Here is a 26204-nt window from a genome sequence, read left to right as displayed (position 1 = left end):
CTGCTGAGCAGGGAGACTGCTTCTTCTTCTCCCTCTGCCCCTCTCTCTCTCCCTCTCCCTCTACCCACCCCTCCCCCTTCTCTCACTCTCTCTTTCAAATAAATAAGCTAAAAACAAAAACAAAAACAAAAGCAAACAAAAACCCAACTCTGCCCCAAATCGTCAAAAGTACACGCTATGTTTTCTACTGGAAACACCCAGCTAGGACATCACAAAGCATTCTTTTGAGTATCATTAAGGATTCTTGAATGTTTATTTATTCAAGGTCTTATAATCAATATTGGTCATTCTGATCTTGCTAGACAGTCACACTGGATTGTCTCCAGCATCTGGTGGTATTCATTTTCCAGGGCTGCTACAACAAAGTACCACAAACAAGGTGGCTTAAAATAACAGACATTTATTTTCTGATTTCTTATGTTCAGACGTCTAAAATCAAGGTGTTGGTGTTCCCTCTGGACAACCCCCTGACAGAATCCTTCCTTGTTTCTTCTAGCTTCTGGTGGCTCCAGGGATCATTTGGCTTATGGCTACATGACTCCAATCTCTGCCTCCATTTTTACATGGCCTTCTCTGTGTCTTCTCCTCTTCCGTCTCTTATAGAAGACAGTCATTAGATTTAGGGTACACCCAGGTCATCGAAGATGATTTCCTTTTTCTAAGAAATAGTCACAATCCCATGTTCCTTGGATTCGGATATGGACATGTCTATCATCCAGGCGTGCAAACACATATCTTCTAGTTGTTAGAGGCTTTCTATTTTTAGAGTTGTCAAAATAGTATATATAGAACTAGCTCTTATTCCATTTTCTGTAATAAACTTTTAGCAAGTGCTTCTGGAGGTCAAATATTATGCTAATTATGAGAATACAAAGCTATGTCACATCTCTTGGGTTTCTCCCCAAGGTACAGGTTCCCTTGAATGAGAAAAATGGTGCTCCAAGTGGACGGAAAGCCCATGATTTTAAAGAGCCAGCTTAAGTACTCGCTCAATTGTCCACATTTGGAGTGTCAGAGGATTGAGAGGCCAGTAAATAATCCTACAGATCTCTTGTAAGAAATCTCCAGGCCAGGGACGCCTGGGTGGCTCAGTTGGTTAAGCAGCTGCCTTTGGCTCAGGTCATGATCCCAGCGTCCTGGGATCGAGTCCCACATCGGGCTCCTTGCTCAGCGGGGAGCCTGCTTCTCCCTCTGCCTCTGCCTGCCATTCTGTCTGCCTGTGCTCGCTCTCTACCCCCCTCTCTCTGATAAATAAATAAAATCTTTAAAGAAAAAAAAAAAGAAGAAGAAATCTCCAGGCCATTTTCCTTTTCAAAGTTTTGTTCCAGGTTTCAGGCACCTAATCTGCAAAAGCATACCAGCCTGAGAGTCAGGTCCCTCAGGTTCTATTTCTGGTTCTGCTACTGAATTGCTGTGGGACCTTGCACACCACAGGGAAGGTGGGTGCACTTCCTACAAAGCAAGAGACAAGAGCCTGAGGAGCCCTCTAGGCAAGACTACCTCATACCCCAGTGAAGCTGGATCCTAGGAGCCAAGTGTACTGGCTGGACTCCTCACGAACAGTCTAGGGATGCTCTTCCTGCTGCCAAAGCCACTGATGTTCGTGTGAAGCTGGAGCTCTGATTTTAGTTTGGTCAAAGGGACTCAGACTCCCTCCTTTGTGTGAATCCTAGAAGTCAAAAGGAAAAATAGTTTGCATTTTAAAGATTTTATTTATTTGACAGAGAGAAATCACAAGTAGATGGAGAGGCAGGCAGAGAGAGAGAGAGGGAAGCGGGCTCCCTGCTGAGCAGAGAGCCCAATGCGGGACTCGATCCCAGGACCCTGAGATCATGACCTGAGCAGCGGCTTAACCCACTGAGCCACCCAGGCGCCCCAATAGTTTGCATTTTAAAGCCTTGACTTTTTCTTACTGAGATGTTCTTGTGGTTCACATTGCACTAGAGGAAAATGGGCTGGTAGCCCAGAGCAAGGAGTGAAGGGTTGGGAACTCTGGGCCTCTTCCTGGAGGGGTCAGGCGGGTGCTGTCCAGCAACTTGGGGACTCTGGAAAGGTAAGTTCCCTGCACCTCGTCCCCTAAAGAATTACATTTCCCGAGAGGCCTTTTCACCCACAGCCAGGGGAGGAGGAAGAAGGAGCTCAGAACCGGCCCTCCGTTGGCAGGTCCAAGTGGGCTGTGCTCGCGCTGCATCCGAAAGGCTGACTCGCATCTCCCTCAGTGCAGCGGGGATTCCGCGTGGACACCGCCTTTTTGTCCCTGGATTTCGCAGCACCCGCCCTGCCCCTCCTCCCTAGAGTCTTCGCTTCGGCGGCTGCGACGGTTGGGGCGCCTGCGGCGGCTGCGGCGGCTGCGGCGCAGGCAACGGACGGGGCCGCCAGCGGTTGGCTAGGGGTCCGCGTGGCAGGGACCAGGATCCTATGCGGTTATTCGCAAGGCGCAGGCGCCCCTGCCCCGCCAGCGGGCGGTTTCCAGCGGCGGTTTCCAGCGGGCGGTTTCCAGCAGCGGCGGGATGTTCTCTGGAAGGAGCCACGGGGTTGCGAAGAAGTCCACCCAGAAGGTGCTGGACCCCGAGAAGGACGGGCTGACGCTGACTGCTGGGTGAGGCCCGCTCTGGGACCCCGGGTTCGGGCGTTCTTGCCCTGACGTGGGCCGGGGGAGGGTGGGGGCTGGGATGCCGACGGCGTGGGGGTGCCGTGGGGATGGTGTGAGACCCTCCTTTCGGGGGCCCAGCATTGTTCCCAACTGCGGGCAGTCTGGCCTCGGACTCTGCCCTGTCGCCCAGGGCGTAAACTCACCCCGGATTTGAGCCTGGTCACCTCAAGGCCGGCGGAGCCGCCACTTTCCCCTCCCTGGCAAATCCTGCACTCCAGGTGCTACACAGACACACATGCACACACACTCACACACAAAATAAACTGACACCTCCCCCTCTCGTTTTTTAATTTTTATTTCTGACTCTGACAGCCGAAGTAGAGTCTCCAAGTGTTCCCAGCCCAGACTTAACTGAACTGTCCTCTCTTCTGTGGGCTCCCTCCCCTTAAATTTTAGTTTTACTTTTGAGTTGGAGTCTTAAAAGAGACGGAGCCTCCCAGTGCTCCCAGGATAAATTTAATTGAGCTGTCGTCTGTCTTCCCGCGCTCCTCTTATTTTCATTTTGGGTCTGGCCGCTTGGGCTTCCATGTGTGGTTGGTGTGAAGGGCCTCCTCCTGTTTGTGGAGGGAGGGGTGGCTTTCCTGGGTTCAAGGAGGCTGCTGCTGCTTTCTTGCCAGGATGACAGTGAGAGTTCTTGGCAGCCTTTCGTTTTTATGGACTGCTGGGTGGAGGTTCTGTGGAGCCCAGGGGGCCTGCAGGGACTTGGGATGAAGCTCATCCTGGTGGCTGTGAAGTGTCCCCAAGGCTTCCTGTCACCTGCTGCATGGGATCTCTGGCTGCTTTGCTAGGCTGTGTTCTGTTTTCCATTTTCTTCCCGACTTAGTCTTAACTTTTGTTTAAGACCAAACACCTGTGCTACCTGTGCTGTCCCTAGTGTTTCTGGAGGCTGAGAAAAGGACACCTTGTTTCCTCTGGATGTCTTTTTTATTCTTAAAATGAGGGAAAAAACACACTTGAGGAAATATGACATAAAAGAATTCATTTTATATGTGAGAATTTTAAATAAAGATCTTGTTCATGAGATTAAAACTTGCTAATTATTTCTTTTTATACCCTGTGAAGTACCTCAAGGACGCGCGCGCACACACACACACACACCTGGTTCCCAAGTGAGGTTATTTACAATCTCAGATTCCTTGAGGTTTACACTATCTCGTTCAGTTTGCAATGAATGTAAATTAATTACTTACTGTTACGAGAGATTAGTTTTCTTTTTTTTTTTAAAGAATTTATTTGACAGACAGAGATCACAAGTAGGCAGAGACAGGCAGAGAGAGAGAGAGAGAGAGAGAGAGGGAAGCAGGCTTCCTGCGGAGCAGAGAGCCCGATGCGGGGCTCGATCCCAGGACCCTGAGATCATGACCCGAGCCGAAGGCAGCAGCCCAAACCACTGAGCCACCCAGGCGCCCCGAGAGATTAGTTTTCAAGAGTTGTGAAAGTGAAGTATGATGTCCTGACCTGTCTCCTCCCTGCAGGAAAATCTCATGCTCACACAGGTTGCATTGTGCAGAGTTCTTCTAGTGACTGATAAATACTACTGCAGGGACACTTGATAAAGGAACAGATTTGATACTCTGGGACTGTTTCTGTAGTAGAGAATTTGAACTTTTATTCTCTCCAAGTCTGCAGGATTATGTTGGCTCCATTTTGTAAAGGTGGAATCAATTAAACCTAGATGAGTTTGGCTTCTTAGAGATGCACAGTACATTGTTACCAGTCTGAGAAAGTAGTTCATTTTTGAGACTATGTAATTGTGGTTTCACTTTAAGGTGCAGTATTTTATTTTGAGGAACTTTCTTTTTTCAGTTCATTGAGCTCATGATGACCTCAGTTTGTAACACAGGCAGGTTCTTTGATATGAGGCTGTTTTTTGTGGATGCATTTGTTTGTGGAATGACCCAGTGTCCTTTCTGGCTGCAGTCTTACCCATAGGGACTACATTTTTGCAAATGTGTCTGAAGACTTCTAGTGATAATGTCTCACGTAAACTCTGGCCAACAACTCTGGTTTAAAGATGTTAAAGAGGGGTGCCTGGGTGGCTCAGTGGGTTAAAGCCTCTGCCTTCAGCTCAGGTCATGATCCCAGAGTCCTGGGATCGAGCCCCACATCGGGCTCTCTGCTCAGCAGGGAGCCTGCTTCCTCCTCTCTCTCTCTCTGCCTACTTGTGAACTCTGTCTGTCAAATAAATTAATTAAATCTTTTTAAAAAATAAAAAATAAAGATGTTAAAGAAATACAGTACATTCATGGACTAGTTCCTAGCACATCATATACCCTATTTGTTTGCTACTTAAAGAAAAAGTCTACTTAGGAAAAAAAAAAATGGCCTCTTGACCTGAAAGACAAGAATTAGCCAAGAGCAAGAAAACTACTGAAGGAAATGAATAGACATTATTGTTGTATTTTTATTTGCATATTTCTTGTAATACTCTTGATTTTCACATATTTTGTCTTCAAGCAATAATAAAGATTTTCTTTTCTACAAAGATGATACCGCTGGATTTCCAGTCGTTGGCAACATCACTTTGGCTGGTTACTTAGCCTGTCTTTGAACCTCGGTTTCATTACTCTGTCCGATGGGTATGGTCATGTCTACTTTGTAAAATTTGTTGTGAGTATAAGGTATAAATGACTTCAGCTTGCAGCAGGCATGTAATAGTTCCTCTCCTATTACTGGCCCTCCATCATGAACAGACTAGGAAAAGTATTTTGATAGGTACTTTCTCACACTACCCCTGGTATTTGGATGGTTGCTGTAAATTTGTTCTCTCTTTCTAAAAATTAGTCTGTGTTAAAGACAACACAAACTGCAAGACACCCAATGAACTGTGGAAAGTAGAGTAGTTCTCATTCCAGTTAGAACTTATTTAGCTACTTTAATCTGACTGTGTATTGTAGATTGGCCTGATACCATTAACCTTATTTTACAAGGGTGGAGACTGAGGACAGATAGACCTTGCAAGGGGCCAAGCCATGGATCTATGTGCACATGGCCTATATGCATTGTGTTAATTACAGGTAGACCAAAGAGCTATTAGGTCCCCTGACTTCCAGTTCTCCCTGCATTGTTGAAATCATCAATGGGAGAGTAAATGAGTCAACAAAACAAAACAGAAACCAAAAAAAAATCCATGTATTGCTATCTTATTCCAGCAAAGATGCCATGTTTAATTAAAGGTTGAGTCCCTACTACAAATCCCCATCTATAAATGGTATTGATGTAGCAAGAAGAATGATGTACCAGGAAGCATATAGTATGGCATGTAATTAGATAGTGGCTTCTATGTTGGACTCCATTTTAGGATTCCAAAGGGTCAGAAAAGATCATGAAGAGTGGCACAAACAGAGGGCCTTTTGAGGAAGGTTTTCCTCATGCTGGTCCCTTGAAGGGTGTCTAGACTACTGAGCCACATGTGTAACTTCAAAATTTTTAGTAGCCACATTTAAGAAAGTAAAAAGAAAGAGGTGACATTAATTTTAATAATGCATTTTATTGAATCCCACAGCTCTAGTCTGTATTATATCAACAGGTAACCAATATAAAACATTATTTTTTTTTTGCGTTCTGTTTTTCATATCAAGTCTTTGAAATCCAGTGTGTGTTGGACACTTCTAGCATGTCTCATTTTACACTAGCTGCATTTTAAGGGCTCAGTAGCTGTATGTGGCTAGTAGCTACATACGGGACAGAGCAAGGTTAGCATTTGGGAAGCGCAGCAGGAAGGCAGTTCCAAGCAAGGGGAGATGGAAACTGGTAGTGGAAATACACATGGCAATGATGTAGAAAGGTGAGGTACACCAGCCTGCTCCTTCCTCCTGTCCAGTAAGGGAGTCCCAGGGTAACATTGGTCATGAGAAAGAGTGGTAGAATTCTTGCCCTGAGGATGCTCACATTGTCAGATATGTGACTAGATGGTATGTAGGCCAGGGGTAGGGACAGGACAGTGAGTTGGACTGGGGGATCTTGGTAGGGGGAGAGGAGTGGCAGCCTGACTGGCAGAAGCTGAGGCAGTTTGGGGGTCAGATCACAAAAGGTGTTGTTCGTCTGAGTTGGAAGCTCCTATCTTACTTTGCAGGTAGGAGGGCCCTCTTGAAGAAGGCTTATCAAGTCAAATGATAAGAATTGAGAGCTGCCTAGCTGTCAGCAGGGCCAGGAAAATGGATTGGGGGTGAGTGGTGATGGTAAGGATTACCCTGCTGGCAGAGAAAGAAGAGACAAATGACAAGGGTCTGAAAGAAGATACTCCGTGAATGGAGAAGAGGGGTGGGATTTCAAAGGGCCAAGGCAGTGGGAACTAGTGATTGTCTCAGTTAAGTAATGAAACAAGTGTGTTGAAGCCAGGCTAGGAGTGATCAGTCTGAAGCAGAAGAGATCTGGGAGAAGAGGCCTCAGTCAAGGCAAATCGAGTGACATTGGGGCTTGGTCCCAATATTTGGAAACAGAGTGGAGAGGAGTCTCTCACAAATGCTCTCTATATATTGATGGAGTAAAATGGACTGTTTTGGTCTATTTCCTTTTAAGCATTTGTTACTTTAGATAGGGACAAGTTCGCTTACAATTTTTTTTAAATATTTTATTTATTGGGGCGCCTGGGTGGCTCAGTGGGTTGGGCCACTGCCTTCAGCTCAGGTCATGATCTCAGGTCCTGGGATCGAGCCCCGTATAGGGCTCTCTGCTCGGTGGAAAGCTTGCGTCCCTTCCTCTCTCTGCCTGCCTCTCTGCCTACTTGTGATCTCTCTCTGTCCAATAAATAAATAAAAGCTTTAAAAAAATTATTTATTTATTGGACAGAGAGAGATCACAAGTAGGCAGAGAGGCAGGCAGGGTGGGAGGGAGGCAGGCTCTCTGCTCAGCCTGCATTGGGCTCTCTGCTCAGCAGAGAGGACCCTGGGGCTCGATCTCAGGACCCTGTGATCATGACCTGAGCCACCCAGGAGCCCCTCGCTTACGATTTTAAATGTTGCCATTTAAAGTTATTTTATTATTTGCATTTTCCTCTCATTTTTATTAACTACAAACATTTGTTGAAACTGTGTGTTGTAAGTTAGATTACCATTTCTTGGATGGCTGAATTGTTTCCTTCCTTTCGCTCTCTCTTTCTTTTTTTCTTTGATCTGAATAATACTGCTCTAAGCATCTGGGGGAGCAGCTTTGTCTCTAATTTGTGTCATTTCCTTAGGACAGACTCCACTGAAGTCAAATTGCTGGATTTGAACATGTTTATGACTCAGTTGACTGTTCTCATTTCCTAAATGTTGCTCCCAGTAAGACTGCTAGCAGCAAGGATTAAGACCACCATGTGCACTGTAGTCCGACTAGCAATAGACACATTGGTGTAATTTGATCATTGGAGGGAGGCATCTTGGAGAATGGGAGTGTCGGGAGGAGGGCCAGAGGAGTTAGGTGGAGATCCTGGCTAATGATAGGGAAAGACGAATTTGGTGTTAGGGGCATTGATTTTGAGAAAAGGGCAAGATCCAAGTGGAAATGTCTAGGAGGTTGTGGGACAGGGGGTCTGGAACATAATAGTAGGGTAGAAAGATATGGTATGGTTGTTTATTTTCATCCTGGTTCCATCACATCTTCCCACAACCTCTGTTGCAGGCAGTGTTCCTACCCTCCACTGAGAGGGTGCAGAAACTGAGGCTCAGTGAGCTTAACTGCTTGTTTGTCAGCACCCAGTCAGTTAGCAGCAGAGCTGGGATTCCTGATTCTAAAGGCCGTGTTGTACCTCTGCTAGTTATCTGACCCAAAAGTATATTTATATATCAGAAAATATATTTACCCACCACACTGGATATTAACATAGAAACAAAAGCCCTAGGGTTTTTGCATGTCTCCCCAAAATATTGCTTGGACTTGTGCGGTTCTCTTCCTAGTCTGTTTTACTAGATTCTTCTAGGGAGACTTATATTCTAGGGAGACTTATATCTCTAGGGAGACTAGTGACTTCTAGGGAGTCTATATTTGATTTCAGGATGGCAGAAGATAAAAAGACTCCCTTTGTGTTTTCCTGTTTATTGGCCTCTCTGGGCCTTGGGCAGGCTGAGTAGGTGGTAAAATATTTGCATGGATGTTAGTGCCAAAGGACATTCTACAACCAGAGCAAAGCCTGAGGTGTAATTTCAGGCTCTTCAGGACGTCTTTGTTTTGTCTCTCTCATTTAACCTTGTTTGAAGAAAAGTCACCTTGCCATAATGCTCACTTTCCTAATTTTTCATCAGTTACCAACATTTTATATTTGTAGCCTCAGGAACGTGAGATGAACTTTGGACACAGATGTGTTTATCAGAAATACACTACTCCCTGCCTCTAGGGCTCGGGAATATCTGGACTTCTAATGAGGAAGTAAGAACCGAGGATAAAAGTCCAATGGAGCTCAAACAAAGATTTTGTTTGGGACAACTGAAAAAGGTAGACTTCCTTGTTTTATTCTGAGAAGAGAGTTAATTTTAGGTCCAGAATATTTTGATGTAAACTTTTTTTAACTTGTATTTTGATTTTGTGTGTTTTACTTGTAATTGGGCATGGATCATTTTACTAACTGTTTAGAATACTGACCTTTCTACAGATAAAACTATAGAGAGTTGTTCATTTTTTAAAAATTGTCTTTCAAAATGTCAAATTGATTCCATTTAAACTTTAAGTTGTTTTTTTTTAATTTATTTTTTATTATCAACAGAACAGTATTCATTATTTTTGTACCACACCCAGTGCTCCATGCAATCCATACCCTCCATAATACCCACCACCTGGTACCCTGACCTCCCACCCCCCGCCCCTTCAAAACCCTCAGATTGTTTTTCAGAGTCCATAGTCTCTCATGGTTCACCTCCCCTTCCAATTTCCCCCAACTCCCTTCTCCTCTCTAACTCCCCATGTCCTCCATGCTATTTGTTATGCTCCACAAATAAGTGAAACCATATGATAATTTACTCTCTCTGCTTGACTGATTTCACTCAGCATAATCTCTTCCAGTCCTGTCCATGTTGCTACAAAAGTTGGGTATTCGTCCTTTCTGATGGAGGCATAATACTCCATAGTGTATATGGACCACATCTTCCTTATCCATTCGTCAGTTGAAGGGCATCTTGGTTCTTTCCATAGTTTGGCGACTGTGGCCATTGCTGCTATAAACATTGGGGTACAGATGGCCCTTCTTTTCACGACATCTGTATCTTTGGGGTAAATACCCAGTAGTGCAACAGCAGGGTCATAGGGAAGTTCTATTTTTAATTTCTTGAGGAATCACCACATTGTTCTCCAAAGAGGCTGCACCAACTTGCATTCCCACCAACAGTGTAGGAGGGTTCCCCTTTCTTCAGATCCTCTCCAACACATGTTGTCTCCTGTCTTGCTAATTTTGGCCATTCTAACTGGTGTAAGATGATATCTCAATGTAGTTTTAATTTGAATCTCCCTGATGGCTAGTGATGATGAACATTTTATTATGTGTCTGATAGCCATTTGTATGTCTTTATTGGAGAAGTGTCTGTCCATATCTTCTGCCCATTTTTTGATATGATTGTCTGTTTTGTGTGTGTTGAGTTTAAGGAGTTCATAATAGATCCTGGATATCAACCTTTAAGTTTTTTTAAAGGAGGAATATGTTATTGTACTGTAATATATAAAAGTAGTAGACAACTATGCTGTCTTCAGATTTAAAAGAAATTTCAGTTCCCTACACATTTTCTCATGAGTGTATGAGTGAGTGTGTGTGTGTGTGTGTGTGTGTCTGTCTGTCTGTCTGTCTGTCTACCTGCTCGGGAGGGCTGTGTATTCAGATATTCATAGGGCAGAATCCCAGAACCTATGCCTCTTGGAGGGGTTGCCAGTGCTTCCTGAGGGAGATGCGGTCTGAGGTGGATTTGGAGTGATGAATATGGGGTTTTCCCAGGGGACAGATTGGGGCTGAGGGGATTGCAGATAGAGGAACTTGTGTGAAGGCAAGGGTGTGGCCACCATGGAGTTAAGTGTCCATTGGCTTTTATCCTGTGGTGTGGTAGTTTTTGGGAGCCAGGAAGACCTAAGTAGAGGGCAGGGGCCAGATCCAGTTTTGCCCCCTTGATGATTGGCCCAAGATTCTCAGACTTACTGAGATTTGAAACATGAGTGCCAGGGGAGTGTGAGCTCCCACCTTTTGGATTGCAAACCCTGAGGGTGTAGCATGGGCTGCCAGCGTTCATCTTTCCCCAGCATGGAGGGAACCTACCTGAAATAGAATCCATAATGAGAGGGAAGCGGGGCAGAGAGATGGAGGGTGAGAGGAGTGCAGCAGACCCTTTGTGAGCTGAGAGGTCCGGCTCTTGTCTGTGCCATCTCCAACTCTGAGTTTCTTGGTTGCAGGTGCCAGTAACACCCTGCTTTTGCTTCAGCTAGCTTGAGCCATAGTTCTGGGTCTTAAAGTGGAAAGAATATAGATTCATATGCCAGAAAGAGAGGGAGGAAATCCCAGGTCAAGAATGGGTGGGTGGGTGGGTATGTGTGGGTGTGCTATTTCTAAGAGCTGAGCCAATTGATCTTATATATATGTAGAAGAAGGAACTAATGAAAGAGCAAAATTGAAGAAGCAGTGCAGAGAAGGGGAATACAAATGATGGACAAAGGTGAGGCCTTCAGTGGGATGAAGGGTGTGGAGCAGATCAGGCTTGACAAGAGGGACATCACTTCCTCTAAGGCCATTTGGAGGAACTAAGAATGAGGTCCTAGATGTGTAGGGAGCTCCCTTGCCCTGGCTTCTGTTTTCTCTGTGAAGGTAAGAGGTAGACCTGGCTACTGAGCCAGTTTTCTTGCCCGTGTAGTAATAGGGACTAAGGGTATCTTTTCCCTCTCCCATGCCTTAAAACAAAGGAATTACAGTAATCAGTAAGACCTGTTACTGATAATTGTTGTTCTTTGGGGAAACACTCTCATAAATGCATTTAACTTATGTATTCAGTAATTGTCCAGAAGCCAGGAAATGTGTATATATATATATATATATATATATATATATATATATATGTAAAACAAGGACAGTTAGGGAGTGCACATATTGTTTGGCCTTCCACTCCGTGACTATGTGTTCCCGAGTGCAGTGAGTGTCCCTCTTGTGTTCTTAATGGTCTTCTTTCCTTCATGCCTCTCCTCTGTGGGACCATCTGTCCTGCTGGGTGTGGCTCTAGTGGCTAAGGGTAATTTTGATCTTCTCCATTTTTGCCTTGAATGCCACTTCACCTCACATAAGATGTCTTGGGATTATACATATTCATGTGGCACCTTGCCCTTTTGCAGTGTTTTCTTATATTCTCATTGGATCAATATGCTGCCTGAAGCTACCAGTTCAGAAAGGACTTACCTTTCAGATTCTTAGTCAAACTTTGTTTCTGACGTAGTTCTGAATGTCCATTTCAAGTTTTTAACTGTGATTTTTATAAAAGAGATATTTCATTACCATTTTTATATCTTTTGTATTATTTTAGAAACTGAACCCACATTTGAAAGGCATTTTAACAGTAAATATTTCATTTTACTATTGCAACTGTGCTTTAGCCTAAAAAGATAAGGAGCCCTATGATATTGTCTTGCATTTGATTTTAAGGGATGGCACATATTAACTGAACGCCAACCAGGGTTTCAAGGACAAATGGTTACTAGTGACACTGCCTGTGCCCCACTGTGGGACCATGAGAATGTATCACTTAGGCCTCTACTTTGGGGATCATGACTGACTGATGGCTCCAGCTGCTGCCCTCTGGATTCACCACCACTTCTTAGCCAAAACTGAGCTTCTCTTTGGCTACTTGCAGTTACTGAGCAAGTGGGGATACTACTGTGGTCCACTCATGCAAGATCCAGATGCCTCTGAAGGGTGACTCTGGGTTGGTCAAGACCCTCTTTGGACTGAGTTGGGAGTCTGAGATCCTTCCTTCCAGCCCTCCTTCCTTCCCTGTCTCCTTCACAGGGGTCAGACCTGCATTGTGGTTCAACCTCCCCATGCCTTCTCAGGTCTCTCCCTTTTCGCCTTCACAGCCATTTCCCCCAATAAATCTCCTACAGGTGTAATGCTGTCTTGGTATCTCCTTCTCAGGGAGCCCAAACTGACACACCATCCCTTTCCCCAGAGGTGTCCATCCTACCATCTAAAACCCTTTCAGGAGACAGCGTGAGGACACTACATTTTCCACATCAACTTTCTTTATCCCTCTGCCCTGAGATGATATTTCCTCAGAATTCCCATGGCATTTTGAACTTTGTGTTTGGCAGTTATGTCCTTTGGCTTTGTATCTGCTGGATCTCTCCTCCTAGATGATAAATACACTGAGAACTTGAAGAGCTTCTTGTTCATCTGATTCGTTTTGGTAACATACTTCTTTATTTGTAATCATAATAATTAGCATTTAATCAGTACTTTCCATGTGCCCAACACTGCCAGAAATACTTTTACATGAATTAATTCAGGTAATCCTCCAAATAAGGTAGGTAATATTCTGCTCATTTTACAGATGAGATCCAGAGAGGTTAAGAATCTTGTCCAGGGTGACATAGCTGGTAAGTGACAGAGGCAGGGTTTGAATCGAGGTGGCTGGCTCCATGGTCCTGTTGTTCATTTAGCAGTTATTTTTTATTCAGACAGAATATGTTCCAGGTGCTATACCCAGTGTTGGGGTTGCCAGAGCTTCAATCCAAGTCTAGAATTAACAACTATTTAAAAAGCAAAACCCAAAACGTGATTTCCAAATAGGCAGGTGTAAGTCTCTGGGAGAGTAACAGCTACTTGATATTTTGAAAAATTTCTAAAAGCCTTCCTGCCCCAATGATTGTTTTCGCAAGCCAGTGTTCCCATCGTTAAAGCAGTGATTTGAGACTGAGAATTAAGGTCTCCTGAAAGAGTTCCCTGTCCTTCTCCCTTGTGTACATGCACTCATTATCACACCCACCCCTCTGACCCCAAGGAGAAGAGCTGTAAGAGAGGACAAAGTGTGGACAAAAGGGAGAAGAGGTTGGGCAAAGAGGTCAGAGGAGAGGGGCAGCCAGACCAGAGGGCTGTTGGGAAGGATAGGCTTGGGTGAGGCTTCTTTCATGGAAACCAAATTGCAGAGACGCTATTGTAAAATTTTAAATATATAGCAACTGAAACGGAGTCACTGTCCCTCCAAAAGGACTGGTTCTAACTAGGAAAAATTCTTTTAATGAGATCTTTGGTAGTATTTTTAAGACTGCATGGAAGAGAGGGGAACAGTGACATATGTTGCTTCTTTACAACTTCTGAAAGGGATTAACGTGTTTTATTTCTATACAGTCATATTTCTTGGACAAACAGTGTAAACCTCCACTTTCCATGGATTTTATGTCTGATAAGAGAAGTATGTGTTTGGTTTATTTAGGCTTGTTGTAGTAGAGCTTATGCTGAACTTTGGGTTAGAGGTAAAATAATATCTTGTGAGTGAGTGTGTGTGTGTGTGTATGTGCACGCGTGTGTCATATTGCAGCTGTTTATTTTGGAGAGAATTGTTCTGATCCTCTCCTTCTGTGCCTAAAATAAATATGTGCACAAGCAGACACATCATTTTAACTGAAGTGAAAAGTAAAGAATAAACTGGAAAAATATTTGAAATTTATAGGACAGGATATAGTTATATCCTCAGTACATAGAGAGCGCCTATATATTAACAGGAAAACTTAGAACAAATGTTTAAATTATACATATATATTTCACAAATGAAGAAATGATAAGAACCAGTGTTTTAAATGTCACTTCAGTTCTCTAGGATATATAAACTTACAAATAAGAATGTATTTACCTATTATTTTAGCAAAGTTGCTGGTGTTTGTGTGTGTTAAGACTTTTTTTTAAAGAGTTATTTATTTCACAGACAGAGATCACATGTACGCAGAGAGGCAGGCAGAGAGAGAGAGGAAGGGAAGCAGGCTTCCTGCTGAGCAGAGAGCCAGATATGGGGCTAGATCCCAGGACTCTGGGATCATGACCTGAGCTGAAGGCAGAGGCTTTAACCCACTGAACCACCCAGATGCCCCTTAAGACTTTTTATTTATTTGACAGAGAGAGAGAGAAAGAGAGATCACAAGTAGACAGAGAGGCAAGCTGAGAGAGGGGGGAAGCAGTCTCCCTGCTGAGCAGAAAGCCAGATGCAGAGCTTGATCCTGGGCCCTGAGGTCATGACCTAAGCAGAGGCTTAACCCACTGAACCACCAAGGTGCCTGGTGTGTGTTTTTTCCCTTAATGATTCCTCTTGGTTATCTGTGTTTTCTTTCCAATATACCTTTGATAGAATTCTAATTTGGTATGATCTCTCTGGAAAGTAATTTGTTAGTATGTGCTAATATGCTAAAAATGTACTTATCATTTAGCTTAATTTCCTTTTCTAGGAAATGATGACAGGTACACTTAAAGGCGATTAAAAATGCATTGCAGCATTGTTTTCACAAAGTTTTGTTTATTGAGGTAAATTTCACATAATATAAAATTAACCATTTTAAAGTGAATAATTCACTGGCTTTAGAACATTTACAGTACTGTGCAATCATCACACCTCTATCTAGTTCCAGAACATTTTCATCACTCCAACAGAAAACCCTGTACCCATGAAGCAGTCTCTGTTCTTTCCTCCCTCCAGCCCTGGCAACTACTTGTGTGTGTGTTTAACCAGTTGGGGGATTTTTTTTTTCTTTTTAAAATCATTCTGTTCCACCCAAGTGATAGTACAGTTGACCCTTGAACAGTGGGTTTCAACTGCATGGGTCCACTTTTATGTGATTTTTTTTTATAATAACACTACAGAAATGTAAATGTATTTTATCTTCCTTATGATTTTCTTAATAACATTTTCTTTTCTCTAGCTTCCTTTAGTGTAAGAATACAGCATACCATGTGCATATTACATGTATACAAAATATGTGTTAATTGTTTATGTTATCAGTGAGGCTTCTGGTCAACAGGCTGTTATGAGTTAAGATTTTGGGGAGTCAAAAGTTAAATGGAGGGAGTAGTCACCCCTAGTCCCTGCATTATTCAAGGGTTAGTTGTATATGTTGAGCATATTTGTATGAGTCAAGATTCTTGGTTGTAAGTGGCAGAAAGTCTGACTTCAAAAGGAGGGGATTTAATTATACACACGACTATACCAGAGGTACATTTGGTTTTAAGTATTTATGACTGTTGACAGGGATGTAAGTGGAGTCTAGGACACCCACCCATTCTCACGTCCACTCTCTTTTTTGACCTCCCTGTTGGTGAAAATTATTCCTTTCCACTCTTGGCTCTGTGTTTGTTTCTTTTCTGTGCTTCTGCCTCATTGTCAGGCTGTCTCTGCCAGGTGCAGGAGAGATGGTCCCTGAAAGCTAGTGACCCTTGAGAAGAGTGTGGCCCTTCTGGGCTCCAGGTCTTGAGACCACACTGATTGGCTTTCCATGGGTCATGGACCTGTTCCTGTAAGAGATGGTATACTCGGATTAGCTGGCCTGCATATTATTTGCCCTGTTCCTGGAGACTGAATCTCATTCTGGCTCATATATTCCTGAGAAAGTAGTTCTGGAAAGGCATTCTGATACAATCCCACATAAAACAGTACTGCTCATATCTCTGCTCATGCCCATGTGTATCAAGAGAGCATTGACTTTTGTGTTGATAATCCTAGGTCATTGAGAAAACCTTACATGACATTTTATAAATTTTACTTAAACCTGTGGGAGTAATATTGGGGGATTTATCTAATTGGAGGGAAGTAAGGGTTTCCCTTTTAATAAATGGATTTCTCACTCTTTGAGCTCTATGTTAGATAATATACTTTTTTTTTTTAAGATTTATTTATTTATTTATTTATTTGACAGAGAGAGATTACAAGTAGGCAGAGAGGCAGGCAGAGAGAGAGAGGAGGAAGCAGGCTCCCTGCTGAGAGAGCCTGATGGGGGACTCGATCCCAGGACCCTGAGATCATAACCTGAGCCGAAGGCAGCGGCTTAACCCACTGAGCCACCCAGGTGCCCGATAATATACTTTTTTGAAGTCGTTCTGCAAGTAGATTCTGAGGGCTTGCTGTGGGCCAAATGAAGCTCCAGTTTCATGAGATTTTCAGTCTATTAGGGCAGATGGACAATAAACAAATAACAAATAAGTGTATAGTTTCAGGTAATGATTATAGGAAAATGAAGCTTGATTGGGGAGTGTGTATGCTGGTCTAGATAGCAGGGTCAGGGAAGGCCTCCCTGAAGAGGGGTTTAGTGTCGAGAACTGGATTGAGCAGGGAACAGTTTGGGATTATTTATGGGAGTAGTGTTCCAAACAGAGGGAACTGTAAATGTAAAGACTCTGAGTCATCAATACACTTGATAATCTAAGGGAAGTCAATAGAGTTGGAGGAGTTGGGGGTGGACGAGGAAAGGGTAGGACCAGGTGGGGCTTGTAGGTCTCACTGAGGACTTGGGTTTATTTTATTTTATTTTTTTGAAAGGTGAGATGGGAAGCCCCAGGGGGTGGATGAGCAGGGGAGTGACCTGAGTTGACCTTCAGGATCTTTCTTTGTAAAGAACGCCTTTCTTTTCTTTTGACTTGCTTTATAAAAAGTCTGATCCTTGGCGCCAATACTGAGCAGTGACTGGAGACAGAAAAGGAAAGAGGTAAGGGCAAAAAGTGGTGCTGGAGAAGAGAAGTAAGCAGCCATGGAATCCATAGCAGGAGCAGGTTTTGCAGAAGGTGGGCACACATAGCCTGTGTCTGTCCTTACTGTGGCAGTGAGCAGTGATGAGAAGACAGACTGGCTGCAGCCCATGGGACAGGGAAGCTAGACTGCCGTGGGCCTTGTAACGGGGCCCACACAGCAGCCCAGGCTTGTAACAGTATGGAGGCGGGCTTGCTATGTTACCCCAAATATTAATAAGAGGCAAGAAGCAGATATATTAGATAGTACCCCTGGCATGTCTGGGTGGCTCAGTCAGTGAAGCATCTGACTCTTGATTTTGGCTTAGGTCATGATTTCAGGGTTGTGAGATTGAGCCCTGTGTCAGGCTCCATGCTGCGTATGGAACCTGCAAAAGTTTCTCTCTCACCCTCTCCCTCTGCTTCTGCTCCTGCTCCCCTCCTCTCTTTGGCTCTCTCTCTCTCTCTCTCCCTCAAAATTACCCTGATGTTGACAAAAAATGGAGATAGATCTTCCAGCTGTTACAAAAGAATGAGCACAGGAAAATATTGATTGGTTAGGGTAATATTAATTTATCTATATAGATGATTGCCAATAGAAGCCAATGCTTGGCTTCATTTCAGGAACCTGCTAAATTAGGGCCCCGTTTGTACTTTATATTGTGTTTCTTAATGGAAAGACCCGAGGGAGTCTTGATCTCTGACTCTTGATCTCTCTTTTCAGTATAACCTGAAAAGACCTCATTTTTATAAGCCATTGTTGCTAGACGATGGAATACCTGATGGAGATTGTATTCTGGAAGTTGCTTGTCGGTGTCTGGTTTACACAGAACGAAGAAACATGACTGAATGTGTGCTAAGGCCACCAGGTCTTGTATATGAACTTGTCATGATTAGTAATGTCATCATCTTTTCCATTCAGGGGTGTCACACATGTGCTTGACCCTGGGTCAGTGCAAGTTATTGAGTGGCTGGGCAGAGATAATTTATTTTTGCCTGGCTCTGTTATTTTTCTGCAATTTTGGTAAATGACAGTTAGAGAAACACAGCTTTCCCTAAAGATACCAACAGGCCATTACAAGGTATTATCTACAACATATGTGTTGTAACAGTTCTATTACAGTTTTGGACAGAAGAAATTTAAGTTATTTGCTTTAGGGGGCATTTTGGTGTTGGTGAAAATACTATTTAATATAGTGTGTGGGTCTTGAATGTACTTCAGTTTTAAAGAGTAAGACAGGTTTGGAGAACATTATAGTTTGGTGTTGTGTTTGCTGAGTTGTTGTTTCCTTTGTTATAGGAATTTGGCTTTGAAAGATGGCTGAAAAAAAAGATCTCTCCAAAAGACTCTAGTGGCTCTTCCCCCCCCCGCCCCCTTCCATTAGTTCCCGCTCCCACCCTACTTCCCCTCTCTGGTAATAGCAAGTCTGATTTCTCTTCCAATGCATCAGTCAGTTTCTTTCTTTCTTTCTACGCGATGTACAGGTGAGATCATTGAGTACATATTTGTCTTTCTCTATCTGACTTGTTTTATTTAGCATAAAGCCTTCAAGATCCATCCATGTTGTTGTGCATAGTTTTTTTGGCTATGAAATTTAATGTACTCACTATAAACATTAGAATGATACAAATGAGCAAAAAAAATAATTGAAGTATGAGAAAGCTCTTCAAATTCTGCAGTCTCCTAATGTCCATTGTTCCAGTTTTGGTAAGCATGTTTTCTATGCTTGCCCTTGCTTATGTGCATCCTCTTCTCTCTCTGTCTCTCCCCCTATTTGTCTGTGTCTGTCTTGGGTGCGTAGCACATAGAAACACAGTTTTACCTGAATGGTCATTAGGCAGAGTCTAACCCTAGACTGCTTTTTTAAATTTTTTATTTCTTTTCAGTGTTAACGGTATTCATTGTTTTTGCACTGCACCCAGTGCTCCATGCAATCCATGCCCTCTCTAATATGCACCACCTGGTTCCCCCAACCTCCCATCCCCCCTTCAAAACCCTCAGATTGTTTTTCAGAGTCCATAGTCTCTCATGGTTCACCTCCCCTTCCAGTTTCCCTCAACTCCCTTCTCCTCTCCATCTCCCCTTGTTCTCCATGCTATTTGTTATGCTCCACAAAGAAGTGAAACCATAGGATAATTGACTCTCTCTGCTTGACTTATTTCACTCAGCATAATCTCTTCCAGTCCCGTCCATGTTGCTACAAAAGTTGGGTATTCATCCTTTCTGATGGAGGCATAATACTTCATAGTGTATATTTTTTGACAACATTTCTTGGCCATTTTTCCACCTCAGTAAGTGAAGACTTACATAATACTTAAATGGCTTTCTTATGTTCCACTAGACTCCTATAACAAATGATCTGCCACCCATTCCTCAGGTTGTGGGTTTCTGCCTTTCCCATGCTGCTAGCAGATTGAGGCCTGGGAGTGAGAAGAGGCTGCCTGGTGACCAGAGGCCTTTGGCTTTTTGTAAGGAATACAGTGGGCTGTGTTTGTAGCTGCTGGCAGGTTGGGGGACATTGTGATGGATTTCCAGAGGTAAAGAGAAGCCTTTGGGGAAGGCCATTTCAGCCTTTGCTGAGGTACTTTGGGGAAAGAGCACCTTTGTAACCTGTCCAGGAGGAAGGTCATTCCATGTGCAAGCTGACTTTGGTGTCCTAAATAAACCAACGTCTGGGTCGGTCCACTTTTAGATATAGCAACTCTTTAGTTCTGTGACTTCTACCAGATCATTATAATTTTTTTTTTTAAATCATGTTTTGGGGGCACCTGGGTGGCTCTGTTGGTTAAGCATCTGACTTCAGCTCAGATCATGATCTCAGAGTCCTGGGATTCAGCCCTGTGTCTGGCTCCCTGCTCAGCAGGGAGTCTTCTTCCCCTCTCTCTCTCCTTCTTCCCCTTCCCCACGCCTATTCTCTGTCTCTCTGTCTCTGTCTCTCTCTCATATTTTCTCTCTCTCTCTCAAACGAATCAATAAAATCTTTAAAAAAAAATCATTTTCGAGTTATACTTCCCTGTACCTCCTCAATCAATTCCTCTTAATGTTGATATGGCAGAGCAGTGTGGGAGCCTGACTGCTTGGGTTCGAGTCTAACCTAACCTCTCTGATCTTCCACTCACCCTAAGGATGGTACCTGCTTTCTATGGCTACTAGAGGTTTAATTAAGTTGATATAAGCAAAGCTCTTTTTTAAGCCATTACTATAATTATTACTAATTATTTGACGTAAGTAAGATGGCTCTCTCTGCCCTCATCATCACTTTTCTACTTCCTTAGTTGCTGGAGATAGATGCAGATAGAGGTTACCAGCTAGCTCCTGCTTTATCTGTTGTTTTATTTCTATCAGTGACTCCCTGATGAGTGGTTTTGACTGTAATATAGGCTAGCCCCAATTCAGATCAAGAGAAGAAGAGGCAATTTTGCATTGACTTAAAAGTGTGATGAAACTTGATCCTACTGAAGGTATAGATATATTAAAATGGATATGAAGCACATTTGACTTAAACATTGTATATCATTGGTGTATATTTATGTTGTATGTTATATTGGTACTCCCTATTAGTTAAAAAGAACATGTTAGGATCCTACATTTGAGAAATGTATGTCAAAATATTTAAATAAAGCAGCTCTACTTTTTAAAACTTTAGCACTAGGTAATTGGGTTCCATTTTTATATAGAATGACTTTTACATGTAGATTGCCAGTCCTGGATAACAAAGGATTAATATCTTCCTGACTTGTAAGAATTTTATTTTCTACTTCTAGTTTACCTTCTAAATATAAAGATATGAAAATAATCCATTTTCGTAGGATGGCTATCTTTTACAACTTCTTCGGCCATAACTGATAATTGTTTCCTGTTCACTGTCAGGTTTTATTTCAATGTTTACAAGGATGTTTTTGGATGCAGGTAACAGAAAACCAAAATGCAAATGATAAGGATTTTTTTTTCCTCCTATAAAAGCAGCCCCAAGCTAGGATGAGCTAATTAATTTGGCAGTTCTGTGACATTAACAGCTCAGATCTGCTCTGCCTCCCTGCCTTGCCATCCTTAGTGTCCTCAGTGTGGCAGGCTTGTCTTCAAGGTGGCAAAATGCCTGCAGCCCTTACAGGCATTGCACCCAGATAGAACAACATCCAGAGACAGAAACAGAAGAAATTGTTCTTTGTGTCTCTTTAAAAACAATGAATCTTTTTCAGACATCTCCATCAGAATTCTTCCCATTTCTGACTGAAGTGTTACGTCACAGGCTTGAGCCTAAACCTATCACTGGCAAGGGGTGTGTTGGCACTATAATTGGCTCAGCAGCATCAGGTCTTTCCTCCTAGGGCCAGGGACAGGCCAGCCTCCTGAAAGGACATGACTTTGTTGGGGGAGGATGAGCCCTGTGCAGATAGGAGCTCTGTTGGGAAGAGGAAAGGTCTCACTGTGGGAATGGGGGTGGGGTGGGGGGCTGGAGGGAAACCAACGGTGTCTCTCTAGGCCACTGTTACTTTTTAGTTTAAATGGTGTGGAGAATATCTATGGAAGTAAATTATCAATCATGATAACATTTTGGATATGTGTATATTTTTAGGGAAGAATTTAAAATTTTGCACTCTAATTGGTTTATACAACAGGCTGTAATGGATGCAAGAAACAAAGCTATCATCAAAGCTAAAAGAGGAGTTTGGTTCACCTTTTGCAAGGAGGAATATATATATAGTTTAGGCCCCAGTATGCTTCAGAATCATTATGCCAGGGTTCTAGTGGCCTTTTCCTTCTCTTGGGCCAGCCTGGTTGTGCTTGGGCATACAGGCACATGTGTACCTGCTATTGGCCCTGGAGAGGACTGTAAATTGGATGAACAGTGTGGATGGGGGTCGCTGGAATGGTGGGACAAAAGCCTGATTGGCTTGGATGCTTGGTTGGGTGGGTGGATTTAAAGTGTTTTTGTTTTTGTTTTTGTTTTATTTTATATCACAAGTTACATATTTATGAAGCTTATTCTTTCACATATGCATTCAATATTTAAAACAATTTTATGTCTAGCATATGGTCTGTGTGCACATAGGTACATTGAATTGATACAAGACCGAAATTGAGACTGGGTTTCTCTTGAGTGAATATAGAAAGAGGAAAAGAAGGGCATTGGGGGTCAATGTGCAAGGGCTGATTTAAAAGATGGGCTGTGGAAACCAAATAGGAGAAAAAAAGAAGGGAAGACTTGAGCCTATATAGATAGTGACCAGATGGTGGGGTCTTTGGGTTCAAGGACATGGTAGGATTGAAGAGTTGCTGGAATTAGGGGAAATGGCAGGTGACAGGACCCCCAGATGTGGGGAGGTGAAAAGCAGTGCCTGGGTCTAGGCTGTGGTTTGGGCATACCTGCATGGTGGGACAGGGGGTGGAGGACAGCCTCCTTGCAGTGTGGGAGTCAGGCATGACCTTTGGAAATGCTGAAATCAGTGCTAGTTACAAGAGAAAGAGTGAGCCAGGCCCTGAAATCTTCTGAGAGTATGCTGGGATGAGCGAAAAACTGTGTGCAGCTTGGGTGGGTGGGCTAGTTGGCAAGCAGACTGGTTGTATGACTAGCAAAGAAGCACTGGTGTGTGTGAGGGGAAGCACTGCCATGATCTGGATATTGCAGTGTGGAGCAGGGAGGATGCCGACCTCATCTTAGGCCTGGCAGTATGTGATGTTGGAATAATGAAAGACTTACCTGGCAGTCTACAGGGAAGGAGTCCCCTCAAGGAACTTCATGTTTTAGGTGGAGCCAGAAGAGATGTGGTGCAGGAGAGGGGATTTGGTGAGCTTTATTGGATCTCGGGCGTGGACAGGTTGTGGTTAGGAAGCTGGGGTGAGATTAAGTGATACCCAGAGCCATATGGAAGTGATAGTCAGAAATGTTGGTCATGTGGGAAGCTTGGATTTCTAGGAACATGGATGGAAACCAGTGGAAGACCAGAGGGGACATCCCTGCTGTGTGCCTAGTCTAATGGTTGCCTATTTATTGATTCTGGTGTCAGGCATCTTGTGGGGAGGTGAGGAATAGGGGCTGGGTTTCGGGCAGGAGAAAGGAGAACATATCCTTATGTTGCCCTGGGGTGCAGTAAGGGTTATATTCAGTCCCTTATTGCTTAACTTTTGGATGACTCCAGGAATAATTCCATGTCAAATATGTCCAGTGATGTTAATACCTAAAAGTGGATGTGGATGGAAAACATGGCACTTGAGAGAGTTTTTCTGAAATTTGAAGTCTCCATGGCATCAGAAAAAGTGTGCTTGCAGACTTTTCTCTTTGAAAAGTCTGGACTCTTTCCTGTTCCAGACTCTTCTGGACTTTTCTCTTTGAGTTCTTAATGCTTTCCAGAACTTACTAGAAATAATTTTGCATGGTGGCATATTAAGTGGTGTGTCACGCCAGGTGTCCTTCCGTGCAAGCTGACTTTAGGGGATGGCTAGTCCCAACTCCTGAGACCCCTTTTCCACCAGCCTTCTCCCACCATGTCCTTGACCACATCTTTCACAGCACTGATGGACTGAGCTGAACCTTTCATCTGCTAGGTAGTTAGTATTTCATCCACACTAGGATTCTGTATTTGCATATAATCTGTACAAGGGACATTTTTAGTTCTGTAAATAGGTGCATTTTTCAAATGTATATTTCTCTTTCATAATAATGATGATGATAAAAGTGTTGATTTAACATTGAAGCACAATCAGCATACCTGCTGTCTTATGATATGATTACTTGCTGAGTCTCAAAAGGGCTTCCCTGTGTGGATTTTACCTCCTTACCAGGTATGAAGCCCCAGGTCGTTCATCTGCCCTTGGCACAGTATACTGCACACACAGGAAGTTCTAAAATCTACCGGCCAGTGTCAGGAAAAGGAGTCTTGCCTGCACCCTGATTAGCATGGATTATTGTTGACAGAAAGTTTGTATCAGTGGGCAGCGTCTGTTATTCAGATCCATTTTTTTCTGCTTTTCATTACTATGTTATCCTTGGGGTCATCACTTTATGGGCTTGCTGACCTTCATGACTGGTGAAGCTCCTTGGGGTGAGTTTCTTCTTCCCCGTCAACATTTCCACAGTAATGTTGAAAAACAGCTCCTCCCAAACCCCATGACTTATATAGGCCTTATGGCAACAAGTGTCTATTTTTCTTCCTCACCAGTCTCCATTGGTTGGGGTGGTTCTGTCTCTGGCTGCTGGTTGCTTGGGGTGGGCTCCATGATGGGTTCAATCCAGCTCTGCTCCAGGAGTTTCCTTGTATCACTTAGAGCAGAGACTGCCTGAGGTTCTTCAGCCGTAACTGGGTCATATTTCTAAGGACTGGCTGCCCCAAATCATTTGTGGGTGTGTGTCATCCAAAGGTGTGGCTTCAGCTAAAGAAGAATTTGTGGCATTTTTACAAACTATCCCAAGAGGGAAAGAGGACAGGGACCAAGGCAGTTGTTAGAAGGTGAAATCACCAGAGTCATATTAGCTTTTAAGTAAGAGTGCATCACTAATGACATTTATCCTTATGCCATCACTAATGACATAAGACAGAAAACACTGTTTTCTTTTTATTTTCAGTTTATTTTCCTTGTTTTCACTATTTATAAAATTCTGTTTTATTTAAGTTGTCAAGTTCACCTTGAATGTTTATTTCCCCTTTTTCTGTGTAAGTCTGTAACCTTGCGCATCCTGCTTTCATGATTTCATGCCATTGTCTAGGGAATTTGTGTAAGCTAGTAAATGATACCATCTTCATTTATACTTGGATGTGTAGGCAGGGCTGGGAAGGCTCTTAGTTCTCTGGGTGGGGCGGGGGTTGGCAGCAGGAGGGATGGAGGGATAGGAAGGACTGGGGGGTCATTCGCTAGGGAAGAATCACACTGAGCTCCTTATTCCTTTTGAGGGTTTCCACTGGGGCTCCCGAGTGGGATAAGGATCTTTCCCCCTTCCTTTGGTGTTTTCTGGGGTGTGCTGAAGCAGGTTTTTGTGAGGCTCTGTTATGATCCTCTCAATTAAAAAGGAGTGGAAATGGTATGAAAATGATTATATGTGAGGAAATGGATGGATAACACCATTGCTTTCATAGGTTTGTTTGTTGGTAGTGCTTATTGCTGAATTGCGATCAAGTGACATTTAATAAGGCCAGTCTCGAACATTACTGAATTGTACCTGTGAAAAGGAAGTTGGAGTCTGCAGTGGCTGGACCAAGAAACAGGTGAGGCCTGGAGGACCGGAAGCAGTGTTAGATACAGTCCTTCATGGAGAAACCCACTTTGTGTTATTGTAATTGGGGTGTCAAGACCTGATAATACAGTTGAGTAGGTGTGAGTCAACAGGCAAGCTCCACACTCTGCAGTGGCCAGATTTATGAAATCTTTGCTTGAGAAACACCAACATCTACTCCTGAGACACACTCCTCCCAGCACATGCAGATTTTTCAGATTAGGTTCCCCAGATTTTGATGGGGATTCTGCACCTGGGAGAGAGGGACTCTCCAGGGAAGTTGTGTAAACATTCTTCCCTCCCACTGTGTCTACCTCCATTCCTCACTCCTCACCTTCACCAAACCTGCCAAGTCCCAAGACTTAAGTCCCTGGCATCCTGGCAAGCAGTCTGGCCCCCACTATAAGACAAACAGAGGTGGTAGATCATTTGCTTTTAATTGAGAAAGGGCTTCCATGTGATTAAATAGAGGGCATGAGTTAATATTCACAAATGTGACTACTTATTGATATCATTACTTATGAGGGAGAGGAAAGCAAGCAGACACATTAATAAACACCTTTGAGTTCACAAATGGTCATCTGTTTCTCAGCAGATAGCACTATTAAAAACTTGGCTCAGTGAAAATATTGTAATGCACTTGAAATCTCAAAGACAGACTTAATTTCTGACTTAGGGCAACTCATTAAACCTGATGGTCATGCTT

General features: G+C 43.3%; 1 protein-coding gene and 1 long non-coding RNA gene across 10 annotated transcripts in view; one reads left to right on the top strand and one right to left on the bottom strand.

Moving 5' to 3' along the window:
• LOC309871356 overlaps positions 1-26204 on the bottom strand; it is a 359459-nt gene that overhangs the window by 224646 nt on the left and 108609 nt on the right. The gene's annotated exons all lie outside the window — the stretch shown is intronic.
• Positions 1918-26204, top strand: part of LOC309871349 (uncharacterized protein) — a 53554-nt gene continuing 29267 nt past the window's right edge. For 8 of the 9 annotated variants that reach the window (XM_082744310.1, XM_082744312.1, XM_082744307.1 and 5 more), the window contains exon 1: positions 2467-2599. In XM_082744310.1, coding sequence (XP_082600436.1) covers positions 2511-2599 — 89 coding nt within the window. In that variant the 5' untranslated portion in view covers positions 2467-2510. Of the gene's footprint in view, positions 2600-26204 lie in introns of all 9 variants that reach the window. The other variant, XM_082744313.1, reaches the window with a different exon arrangement.

The sequence above is a fragment of the Mustela nivalis genome, assembly GCF_964662115.1.
Source record: "Mustela nivalis genome assembly, chromosome: 8".
Classification (NCBI taxonomy): Eukaryota; Metazoa; Chordata; class Mammalia; order Carnivora; family Mustelidae; genus Mustela; species Mustela nivalis.
This window is presented reverse-complemented; position numbering and strand designations above follow the sequence as displayed.